Source organism: Pleuronectes platessa, chromosome 4 (assembly GCF_947347685.1).
Source record: "Pleuronectes platessa chromosome 4, fPlePla1.1, whole genome shotgun sequence".
NCBI classification, from domain to species: Eukaryota; Metazoa; Chordata; class Actinopteri; order Pleuronectiformes; family Pleuronectidae; genus Pleuronectes; species Pleuronectes platessa.
The window spans coordinates 24,595,318-24,607,971 of record NC_070629.1 but is presented as its reverse complement, the minus strand read 5'-3'; the positions used below and the strand labels follow the sequence as shown (position 1 = coordinate 24,607,971).

Here is a 12,654-nt window from a genome sequence, read left to right as displayed (position 1 = left end):
AAAGGAAATTTCATGTAATATGGATTCCTACGGTTTAGATCACTTGATGTTTTCCCTCCCGGAGTCACATTAACAGGCCAACGTGGATGAATTTGTGGCTAAAGACGAGAGGTCGCCGCCTCTGGTGATCCCTCCCTCACCTTCCTGTCTTCATCTGCTCTCCCAATTCGTCATGCCTGTCCTCAGATGGATGTTCCGAGAGGCGGGACACGAGCGCATGAGGCTCCGGAAGCCTGTGGCTTTAATGTCCCCCCCCCCCCCCCCCGTGGTCTTTTGATCTGGCGTCATGGCAGCTGTCATTGATTAGTGTGTTTGCAGATGATTACTGAGGGAAGTGGGTGGTCAGACCTCTCCGTCACTTCCATTGATTCCCTCATGCACGTTCACGTCTCTCCCCCCCCCCCCTGGTACAGGATCAACGCAGACTAACACGACAGAGTTGTTTTTATATTGTTTGTTATCAGCAGGTGCTTTAGCAGCTATCTTCACTGTGCACGGCCTGCGACAGCCGGGGAATGTTGCAGCTCCGCAGAGATGGGCCGATACCAGGGAGAGATGTCAGCAGCCATACCGAGGACGTTAGCTCCCTCACATTCTGTTGTGGTCGGTCTTATGTGCTTCCCATTTGTTTGGGGACTGATCATTAGTGCAATGGTTGCCACATGGGATATCTGGCAAGACTTTAATGGTTTGCCTCTTGTCCCTTCCCACCTCCGAGACCCAGATAAGAGTCGACCTGCCGTGACCTGGATGTTCACCAGGGTTTTTCTAAGTGTTTGGTGTGCGAGGAAGAACGACCACGACATGTTGCAGAGGAGAAAATGGAAATTTTAATCTCACATAGTAGAGTTCCTATAAAAAGTAAAGCATGCAAAGAAATGCTTGCCTTGTAAGTGTTCCCCTCCAGTTAAATATTTCACAAAATAAATAAATCCTTACAATACAGTCAAAACACAGTGGTTAAGTATGAAACATTTGCTTTAAATGTGTTGTGTCCTCTATTATTTAATGCTGTCACAATAAACTGACGGATCATTTCTCTCATCGTACTGTAGTCGTGTTTCTGTCCCTCCCCTTTTACGTCTCGCAGGAAAATATGGATTATAAATAACATCTGGAGATACTGCTGTATCCACTACAGTTCATTAGCTGGGACACTGTCTCCTGTGTTGTCCACATTACACACATACTCCAGTTACAAACTGTTTGGCACAGAGAAAAAAAAGGATAAATATTGCGTCCTGTGCCACAGAAACCACAGTTATCACCTTCTCCCACCAATTAAAGAACGGGACCCCAGTTGTAACAGTGTTAGTGCCTTGTTTTCCCAATGAGAGCTTCTCCAGTGAATGTCTTTTTATTTTACAGCTTTTTATTGAAAACCTCTCTGTCCAGTGCTGCGTATCCCCCCCCACCCCCCCCACCCCCGCCCGCCCCCAGTGGAGCTCCTCAGCTCACATCATAATTGGAAGGAAGTGGGTGGCCGTGTTCTTCCTGCGTGTTTTCCTCCCCTTGAGCGGCCTCCCGTGGACGTTCAGACCCACAAACATCTGCCGCTTCTTGTTCCTCCACTGGGCCGACGCGTATGTGTTGTAGCCGTTCTCCTCGATCCGCTCCTTCAGGGTGCAGTCCACGCCAAACTCTCTCTGGGGGAAAACAGCAGGTATCGGGTTTCAGTGTTATAACCCCGACGTGTGAGGTTAAGGCAAAACACGGATCATTATCTTGTGCAAATCCACTGCGGTTGCACATGGAACCGTGTTTATTTACTCCTCCTCAATCTACACTAAATGTTACTCTGTGTTCTTGTGTGGAAACTAGTTTACAGTTTGAAAATTGCACAGCTCTGCTGGAGGTTCACGTGCCTGCAGTCGCCCGGTTGGGATTCAGAGTCGATGCAGAAACGACGATAAGGCCTTTTTTTGTAAAGGACATGGAGTATCTAACACTATCTCTCTCTCTGGAGCATCCACATTGACTATTGACTGAGATACTGACCGCTCCGTACAGGTCTCCCTTCCTGCCGATAGCCAGATAGAAGTTGCTGCTCAGCCCTTTGATGGCCACCACTCCCACGTCCACAGAGGTGATTTCCAGGACACCTAGGATTCAGAAAGAAAGACGGTTATATCATCATGTATCAATATTTATCTTTAGCATCAGAGCTCCTGTTTCATTTGTGCAAATAAAATTACATTTCAAGAAAAAAAAATGTAAGTTCAGAGGGACAACTCTCCAACTCATGTGACAGAGGAAGTGAAGATAATACAGACAGTCTTTTCCTGACTCGTCTTTGCTGTTGATAAGAGAACTCAACAATTAACATTGGGGCAACAGTCCGAGGTCGAGCCCTGGAGAGTCTAGACTCAGATTGGAATATGTCCACAAAGGTTCCCTTTGGTGAGAGTATAATGAAAAACAACATGTTGCATTTTCTCATTTCAGGACATTTACACATGGGAACTCTGTGTCTGGTCACAATTATTGTTTGAGCACATTTATCCTTTCCATGATATTATAAGGATTCTTTACAACCTACACCTGCGTAACAGATTCCAGCTGCAAAGGCCATTTAGTCTGAAAATTGATAGGTTGAGTCCCCACAGGTTCTCAGGCTGTTTATATTCTGTTTGGTATTTAGGTTTCCAAGTCCCTACGCAAATAATCCAGGTTAGAGCGGCTAATTTATACCCAAGTTAACAAGGGGATGCTTTGGCTGCAGACAGCTGGGGTTAGTTGTGTGGTCTCAGTATCAGAGGTCAGAGAGATATAACTTCCTAGTGTGTCCTTTGACCGCAGAACCCACTCATCTGGTCTTGTGCTGCTGCTGCTGTGTGTGTGTTTGTGTGTGTGTGTATGTGCGTGTGTGTGTGTGTATTTGTGTGTGTGTATGTGAGCCATCCCGGTTCATATGGCATGTTTGATTTCAGGACTCCCTCCCTGACTTCCTTTCCACACTTCCTGTGAGCTGTTGTTATTTTATCCCGATAAGCACATATGTGTGCACACACACACACACACACACACACAACCACAAAGTTCGTGGCGTGGGGGTGTGAACTCCACCGAGTCGACGACGTGCTTTGATCAGCTCAGCAGCCCCTCCTCTGTCTGATGACTGTTTGTGCGGCGGCCCGCTCGGCTGTCAGGCCCACTCTCCTGTGGCTGGGGGGCCTCTGAAGCTGCCAGCCTCGTACATGTGAGTGGACAGTGGAGGAGGCAGGTGTGACCCCCGAAGAACAATCCCTCTCATAAAATCACAGCAGCTTCTCTCCTCGTCCGTGAGGTCCTGACTGTATCAGTTTCTAGTTCAAACAGTGGCACCTTGGGGCAGTGAGGCCTGAGTCGGCAAGGCGGTGGTGGGGACTGTGACACAACGGCCATTGAAGATCTGAGAGGAGCTGGTTTCTGTATGGGATCGGGTGTCGGGTACGGAGTGAGGATCTATGGCAGTCTCTGGCTGCTCTGTAAACATGGGAGGGATGAAAGGAAGGAGAACAGAGGAGGACAGAGGAGCCATGACAGTGAGACTGGGGGTGGAGGGAGGATTAGAAAGGCTGTAATGATCACTGATCAAAGTCAGCCACCGGAGGCAGGGGCGAGACAGGTTGTATACACACACACACACACACACACACACACACACACACACACACACATTACACACACATGCACACACTCTGCTGCACTCACGGACACACATGCACACACACATGGTCAATGTGGTAGCAGGTGAATGTGCACTTGCACACCTGGCTGTGAAACTGCAAAATCTCCATTCACTGCTTTCTGATGAATGCTCAGCTTGGCCCACAAAGGCAGAGTAATGAGCGTAGGGCTGCAAGTTTCTGGAAAAGGGCAGAGGAGAAAACCTGTTCTTCATTTAGCTTCTTGCAGATTACAAAATGAAGCCTTAAATGTGAGGGCGATGCTTTGTAAGGGGTAAAGTTTACAAACCACACATGTAAAAACGTAGCTTAAAGTGAGCCAAGCCAGGCTCAGCTGTTTACTTGGAGGGAAAGCAGATTTTCTCTTGCTTGCTGGTTGCTTTTTCCTAATGTGTGGCTTATTTGATACGCTCTGTTTGGAGTTACAACAGTAAATGGTGCGTTGGTTGTGGAATGGAGGCACACAATGCCAGTGAGAATTAAAGGTGGTTTTTCCACAGTGGGATGCCAAAAAGCATGTGTTATCCAGCTTGTACTGTTGTTCTTTCTCAGCCTTGCTTTGCCTCTTAGATGTTCGGGTCTGCACAAAATTAAGTTTTGGCAGATAAGTTAAAATGTACATTTTGATTGGTACCATTCCCGTGCAGAAAAAAATGGAGCGGAGTGAGGCATAAACCAGGATATATAGTAATAACACTTGATAAGGACCACACTGACTGTATTTACACAGAGCGGATATCCACCCTCTTCCCCACCTCAGAGGAAAGCTATACATCTCTGTCCTCTAACCTCCACACCAGCCCCATCTGCTCTGTGCCATATAGAAGGCTGCAGCTTTGATTAAAGGAGATGGATGCACACAAACGTGCACTTACACATGCATCCACATATACTATGTATACACTCCTTGAGCCGTGTGTCTACAGGCATCTTGCACACATGGCCCCTATACTGCACATAAGTACAACGGGTGGCCTAACAACACAACTGCACACACACACACACACACACACACACACACACACTCACACAAGTCTGTTACTGCCAAAACCTTATACCTGAATCTTAGCAGCATTTGATTATTCACCCAGAGCTCCCGGTTGTAGGTTCATTCAAGAGAACTCAGTTGTGAATCATGGGTATTTTAACTACACACTCGGGGCCGTGCAGATAGCTACTTAGCTGACTTTAAGATAATCTCAATCCCTTCCTCTCCGCCTCTCTGTAACCTCAGCACAGACTCCCAGCGGGTTGGAAAGGCATGTGGGACAGTTTTGCGCTGGCATCCCCATAAATCTGTGGGAGGCTGGATACCAGTTCCTTAACAGACAGTGAGCCGGGTTCCTTGCGGGGCCACAGGCAGCACCAGAACCAAAGCCTCCACATCCCATACACCTCTCTGAGACATACTGCGTATACATACACACATGATTATGTATTTACATTTATATATGTTGCTGGAGAAAGGAATAGACGTCATCCAGAATTCATCACCAAATAAAAAAAGAGTACATTTTGTCACTTCAAGGGATCATCAATGGTCTACAAAGGACGTCAGCCCTGGGATCATGTCTAGCCCCAGGGGCCAGAGCAAAGACTGAAGCTACTGTTGTGTAGTATCCTTTACCATGTGAACCTGATATGAGAGTGCATAATCCACACACAGTGTCCCCAGACCCCCTCAGGATCCAGCTTTTTGATGGCACCACCATTGATACTGAAGACGCATCGGCTTTGATGTGGCCACAATGATGATCAGCCATGTCATTCATGAACTTGTGCCTCCTGAGAGTCTCTCTTTCACCTCCCTCCCTGACGCTCGGCTCACGCTAACCCAAACCCACTTCTGATAAAAGGAAACCCCTGATCTATGAAAAATGTGACTTTGTGAATCGTTCAAAATAAAAAATAAATCAGACAGGGGAGGTAGATTATGTCTTCTAAACACACAGAGGGGTGAATTCACACAGTCAGACACACGGTCAACTCAAAAAGAAACTGCTGATGAAGGAGGCAGTAAAACAACATTAGGGCCAGTAAATAAAGTTGCTTCTGTCGTGACCTTGTCAAAACAAACATGTCCTCTGACATTCTGCCATTTCCCCTCAGTCACTTTGATTGAATGTGTGGTTTAGGTCTCCCAAGAGGAACATTAAAAGGTTCCATATACACGCCATGGGGTCGGGGGACGGCGAGGAAGAGGGAGAAAAATGAGGATGTGAGAAGGGGAGAACATATATATGTGTGTGTGTGTGTGTGTGTGTGTGTGTGTGTGTGTGTGTGTGTGTGTGTGTGTGTGTGTCTTTGTGAGTAATAAGTGAGCACATGTGTCGTTGTTTGCTTCTATATGATCACACGCCCTCAGGAGGCCGGGTACCCACCGGCTTACATAGGCACACACACGTAGCTCAGTGGGAATGCCAGGACACTAATGAGAATGCCATTTTACTGACTGATATGCCGAAAAGAAAAAAAAAAATACAACATGTAATCACTTTAAAGACGCGTTTCTCCCAGGGAGCACGTCAAACTACTTTAAACAAACGTCTGATCTTTGACTGAGGGTATGTAATTTGCTTGATGCCGGCTGGCAGGCGGGCAATCTGAGTGGGAGAGCGAGAGAGAGAGAGACAGACGAGGAGAGGCAGAGATGGTCTAAAAGCATCAATGAGGCTGACATCCATGTCCTCCCCCCTGCTGCAGCCCGGGTCTTCTGTGCGTGTTATCAGCGCTGTTTACCCTGGGCTGTGAAGACTGCCTGATAATGGACGGGTTATCTGCCCCTGCTCCTTTTTAAGCCATCTGAGAGCTACCACCATTGTACTGAGTGTTTGGACAGGAGAGATATCAGTGGGATGTCTGGTTTAAAGACGAGAACTCTCCGTCCAAAACTTCCAAACCAATGGACAGACCGGTTGTCTCTGGATGTTTTTACATATATTAAAATACAGTGTTCAAGCCATGTTGTGTATAAATACATCAAATGTGTGCATTATGAGCGGTTTCCTCTAATACTTTTTCAAATGAGCAACATTTCAGAGGCTTGATTCAGACTTGATTCCTCGACTCAAAACAACCGACAGGTGATTTTATGTTTTCATTTATATCCTAATGCTGCAAAAATCCCAACAAGACCAGTAAAAAGTTCAGAAATTTTGATTGCAGAGACTAGAAGCTTTTATTTTGCAACAGAAAGTGGCCTCGTCTAAGATATAGAAAAGGTTCATATCCACTTTGGTTTCTGGTTTAATTCGGTTTCTAGTTTTTGCATATTTTATTATTTAATTTTTTTTTTTTTACATTCAGATACTCATTTGGTTACTTACTGAGAGGGTCATCCTTGCTCTTGGTTCCACTGACTGTTCCATTCTTATCAATCCTCAGGAAGAACTTCTGGAAAGAGAACAGCTTCCTCCTGCGTATATCCCCTTGGAGGTGATTGTAGCTGCGGACATGCCGACCCTGCGCCCCTCCAGTCCGACCCAGAGGGCCCCCTATGGTCCTGGGCCTGAAGGCGAGCTCAGTCCCCGAAATGTTCAGTGGAACTCTGAGAGCTCGTGGGTTGGTGAGCCTCAGTCTTTCTCTGCGGAGCTGATGGCAGGCCGCCCCGGACAAGGAAAAGGAGAAAAGCACCAGGGCCAGCAGGAGAGGCAAAGACAGGGAGGAATGCAGTGCGGATGACCTTGGTCCAGAGTTGGTCCCAGAGCCAGAAAGAGCCCCTAACCCGGCCCTGGAGCAGGACGAGGCAGAGGCAGCCTTACTCCCTCCAGCAGCCCATCTGATCATGGTAGTGTGCTGTGTGGAGGACTAGTGGCAGCCTCAGAGCCTGGGACATGCTGCTGGGGATGAGGAGAGGCACGGAGGGCAGGGAGGAAACCCCTCCACAGTCCAAGCTGGTTGGAGATGGTTCGGATGCAAAGTCTTAATTATTCAACTCTGAATTTTAGGATGATGATCAGTCTTTTTTTGCTGAATAAGTCAGCCTGCACGAGCAAATATTAAATTAAAAACAAAACAGCGATTACTGTGTTTCTTATTTTTGGCTGCTCCGGCGTGACCCTCGCGTTTCCAAGCAGGTGCTCAAATTAAGAAAAAAGAATATTATAGTTCACTGATATCCCAGGAGAGAGGCAAAACTCTGTAGATCCAGTGAGATCGAAGAAAGAGACACCTCACAATCTACAGCCGACTGGTGCAGGGGCGCTTCTTCAGACTTCAGACTGAGGAGGAAAACAGGATTCAAGACTTAAAGAGGAATGTTGGTCAGTCCAGACGCATGTCAGATAATCCATGTCTTCTTCTTCGGCTGCCCTGCTGCTCTCGCTCTCTCTCTCTACCCCCAAATGACTCCACCTTCATACAGCATGGTGATAACGGGCATGGGGTGGTCTCTCTCTCTCTCTCTCTCTCTCTCTCTCTCTCTCTCTCCTCCTTCGCCTGATGTGAATATTCCTGAAGACTCTTGGTTACATGATCCCTCCCTCCTTTACTCAACTTCCCCTCTCACATATGGGAGCAAGTAGTGTGTGTGTGTGTGTGTGTGTGTGTGTGTGTGTGTGTGTGTGTGTGCGTGCGTGCCTACATACAAGCAGATCTAACTTCTGGAGTGAGGGGTGATAGCAGGGTTTATCTGAATGGATGCTGCAGGCCAGGAGGAGGCAGTCTGGGAGTATTGCAACAGTCTTGAACTAATGATTAATTTAGTGGTTAATCAAAGAGTGTTTTTGTTTTCACTGTGCACGGTTGTAAATAAACAATCTGCTCGTGGCATGTCGGGTTCATTTTTGTGAACCAGAGTTAAGGAGGATGAATATCACAAATTCAAATGGAGCCACTTGTTCCTCATCAAGATGTGATAATCCCAACAAGTGGCCGTCCTGCTCGGCCTCTTCAGATAGAAATCATATTGAGTTACTGTTTGCCCGGTTGCCGGTTGCATGCTGCCTTATCATGGCCATCTTGCTGAGGCCTCTCTCTTTCCCTCAAGGCACTTTATCGCAGCGTTATCTCTCCGGCAGCGCTGTAATGCAATGCAGCTCTCCAGTTTCACTCACCAGACCTCCTCCGTCCTCTCAGTGACTCAGGTGTCTGCGTGGAACTCGGCCAATGAGACTCTCTCTTACGGACGGACCATGCATCAGCCTCTCCTCAGGGCACGAGTCACGGCACAGGATGCACAATGTCCCAGCGGACCAGGCAACAATGTGCAGTATGTGCGGTGAACGTGCAGATTATTAGGTATGGTCATTGTTCTACAGGGGTACAGTCAAATAAAATCACCATGTCCTATTCGTTGATTTTTCTTATCAAATCAATATCGCAAGACACTTTTCTATGTTCTCAGACAGTACAGACACGGGTGGAGTATTCGTGGGCTCCAGCAGTCAGAACCTTTAAGACTTTTTAAGAGGACAACAGTGATCAAGGACATTTTCAACAATCCAGTGTGATAAACAAAATGTGCTGCTGGCTCTCTTATCTGTTCTCCCTGATCCTTGTGTCTGTGGTGTCGGGGTCTGTCCTGTTCCCTGTTTTCCTTCCTTTAAATCCTAGTGTTTAGTGCCCTGCTTAAGCGTCTGTCAACGATCTACGGCCAGAGCAGCAGTCATGTCTTAACTCTGGTCTTGGCATGGCTTTATCTGGGGATACAAACAAAGCAAATGTTATCAGCGCTTCCTTTGCGGCGTCCCTTCCCACTGTGATAACCTGAATCTGTGCAGAGGAAACTGCTGAGGAGCTGATTATTGATTCGTCAATACAATAGTTTTTCTTTATTTGCAACCTAAGAGCCACTGGACCTAAGCCCTGACTAAATTTGAATGTAGATGTTTTTTAAAAATAGTCATTGTGTTGAGCTATGATCAACATGATTTTTCACATCCTCATTGGACAGTTTACAGTCAATTATTTGTTACCTCTCTAACTGTCCCAATGAAAACTAAACACAATAAGTCTGCATATTTTTTCACTCGATAAATCTCACTTACGAACCATTTTGTGACAATACGTTGAATAATTTTAATAAATTTCAGCAATTTAAATGTCGTAATTGTAAAAAATAATGGAGAGTTTGAATGTAGCTGTTTCAGAAAATAATTAATTTGAGTTTAAATACCTGTTAAGATTTTTAAGTTTAACTTTTTATATTCTACATTGTTGCTTGTCTGTTTTGTTTGCTTACCAAACAATTACATGCCGAAGCTTTATAATTTAAACACTCAAAGACCAAAACATTATTTTAATGACAGCTGAGACCAGTTTCATGCATCAAGTTTTTATCTGACAATGAGGGTTTCAGCCAGATCACGACAGATGGGCGGATATACCAGTAGACTCACTGTTCTTTCCAGTAATCTCAGCGGAGTTGCCTCAGAGAGACGTTGGGCTGCGGTGATGCTGACAGACTCGCAAGATTTTTAGGATTCTCTTCGGAGGCCAAGGAGCAAATTCTTTGTTAACATAACCGTGCCTGTGTTTTTTCTCCTAAATGCAATATAAGTGAGCTTTGCAGGGTCTGGAGATGATCTCACATCTCTCCCTGCTCTACAGCTTTAGCATTTAGTGTATCTTTATAGATCTATCTCCCCGAACGGCTTTTCAAAGTTCAAAACAATAGGCAATAAAACAGGCAGAAGTGCGTCTGATCCCTCCCTACAGGCTGTGGCTCTGACCGGGCTCTTCTCAAAAACTAAAACGCGATCAAAATAAAGGCAATAAAAACTCAAATACCGGAAATTTATACGCGTCAGGGCAGATTTGATTTCACACGGTTCCAACTGCCAAAGACAAGAAAAATGAATCGAGATCAAACACATGAAAAGGTTCCTTTTATTCTTTATAGCGTGTAATGAATGAATTTAACAGAAATCACTCTTTGTTTTTAGGAAGTTGTGTTTTTGTTGTATTTAGGTCAGAAGGCTGTTACAGTGTCGACCTTAACACAATATTCATGTGATGACGCTTTCATTTCTCACACATTCAGACACAGGAACAAGTTAATAAGCAAAGTGAAACAATTAACAGACAAATATCTGCTTATTTACATAAAAAAAAATGACTTTGGGCTGAGGGGTATTTTCATTATGTGTTACTTCAATGATTTAATATTTCTCTATGTTTGACTATTCTCTGAAATTCTTGATGCAATTTATAGAGTAATTCTTAATTTTTGAACATAAAAAAGTTCACTTATTGTATTATACGGGTTGTTGAAAAGGAATGACACAAAATACCAATTGTTCTTTAGTAATTGTAATTAAAGGAAACATGAAAAATTTTCTGAAAGGACAAATTATGTTTAACTGTCTGTTAAAAGTTTGAATTACTTCCACATCGTTTCTCTTCCTGCACAACTACGATAATGTTTTCATGCAAACTTGATATAATAAATAAATAATAAATCCTTCTCCTGAGCACCTGAGTTTGCCTCGTGGCAGCAGGTGGATGCAGCCGTCCAATCTGTTGCTCCATCTGCTCCAACTGTGGAAATTCACCTTATTCACGTCATGTGTCTCTGGTTTAGATGGGCTCATTGTGAGTCTGCTTGTCCCTCCCTGTTGCTGCACTATCATTAAGCAGATGTTTCACAAAGCCCATATGTGGTCTACGAGGGAATCAAACGCACGACTCACAAACAACCACACAGACCTATGGGAACCATGTGTGTGTCTCCGTCTGCATTCCCCGGGGCCCGCTTTGTGTGTGCTGGGTCAGAGGAGGCCGAGGCTTTAATAAAGGAACAGGCCTGGTACAGGGATGCCAGTCTGACTGCCTGGGGACAGGCAACGTGATGGGGTCCAGATGAGGAGCCACCAGACTGGACCTCTTCCTCCAAACCAGCAGCACGTTGGCTCACGGATTACGTTCCACCGGCTTCTTCCTCGAGCCTCTCCCTGGGTTTACGTTGGGATTTGAAGGGGTAAGCAGAGAGATTAACGATAACATTCTCTTTTAAAGTTTTCATACATCACAAGGAAACGCGCTGCCTCATGCTCCGGGGAGATAACTGGCAGACAAAGAGGACGCTTGGCTCGTACTGGGAGGCCTCCTTTTTCTGCTGGTCACCAAACGTAAATATTTGATGTGTTCCTGGCCGTTGTGTTGCGTTGGTGTCTGGTAACCAACAAGATGAGGTTGCTGTTTCCTGCTTTACGGTGATCAATAGATGTTCGTCATGTTATCTCCCCCCCCCCCCCCCCCGTCCTGACAGGCACTTACATCATCCTCCTCTGCTGAGTGTCGGTTTCGGCAGGACAGTGAAATTTACTTACAGGTCAGATACTGGATCAACTCTTCCACAATAAACTGACCTCGGTTTTCCTCCGGGCGATATGAGTCGACGGTGCCGTCAAATAAATAAATAGATTAATGAAAAAACATGCTTTTTACTATAATGTATAGAAAACCAAATGATTTGTGACAAGAGAATATGTTTTAACTTCCTGTTCATATCAGGGCAGCTGTATCTGTAATAGTTATGGGTGGGAGTTTTCAGAAGAAGTTGTAAATCAATGTGTACGTCTGCTTTATGCCAATTGTGGATTTATGGATGTTTATTAAAGTCATCCTCAGGTAGTTTTAAAAAGTTTGCTATCACCGCAACCAGTGAGGTTATGTGTTCATCTGTATTTGATTGATAGTTAGTTTTAAGCAGAAATAACTTCATTCTTAAAATTTTGTGGAGGGGAGGAGCATGACTGAGGGCCATACTGAGGGCCAGTGTAGTTTTATGATATAATAACAAATGATCAAATCGATATCTCCCTGATAATAAGTATTTTTACAAGGTAATTATAATGTAATTACTACATGACTTCTAATAACAGAATAATGTGCTTTCTAATTAAAACGGTTATTACCAATTTTCCGTAGTATAGAATGTTGGCTGTTATATTGAAAAAAATATAAATAAAATATTTGATTAAATGACACCAAGTGGAATAATATATAATAATAATATATATTCGAAATAAAATGTTTGCATTGT

The 12,654-nt window shown here is 44.9% G+C and overlaps 1 protein-coding gene across 1 annotated transcript; it reads right to left on the bottom strand.

The window, feature by feature from the left end:
- Nucleotides 1–1,440: 1,440 nt before the first annotated feature.
- LOC128438353 (fibroblast growth factor 10) lies at nt 1,441–8,071 on the bottom strand. The gene is made up of 3 exons (XM_053420907.1): nt 6,995–8,071; nt 1,999–2,102; nt 1,441–1,646 (listed from the first exon to the last, which is right to left on the bottom strand). Exons 1-3 carry the CDS (start codon nt 7,452–7,454, stop codon nt 1,455–1,457), a joined length of 756 nt encoding a protein of 251 aa, XP_053276882.1. The 5' UTR covers nt 7,455–8,071; the 3' UTR covers nt 1,441–1,454.
- Nucleotides 8,072–12,654: the final 4,583 nt, after the last annotated feature.

Excerpts from the sequence above, each read along its gene's own strand:
- LOC128438353 (XM_053420907.1), bottom strand. The coding sequence starts at position 7,454 with ATGATCAGATGGGCTGCTGGAGGGAGTAAGGCTGCCTCTGCCTCGTCC. Across the intron at positions 2,103-6,994 it reads GAGCAAGGATGACCCTCTCA|GTGTCCTGGAAATCACCTCT; the intron begins GTAAGTAACCAA and ends TCTGAATCCTAG. Across the intron at positions 1,647-1,998 it reads AGGGAGACCTGTACGGAGCG|AGAGAGTTTGGCGTGGACTG; the intron begins GTCAGTATCTCA and ends GTTTTCCCCCAG.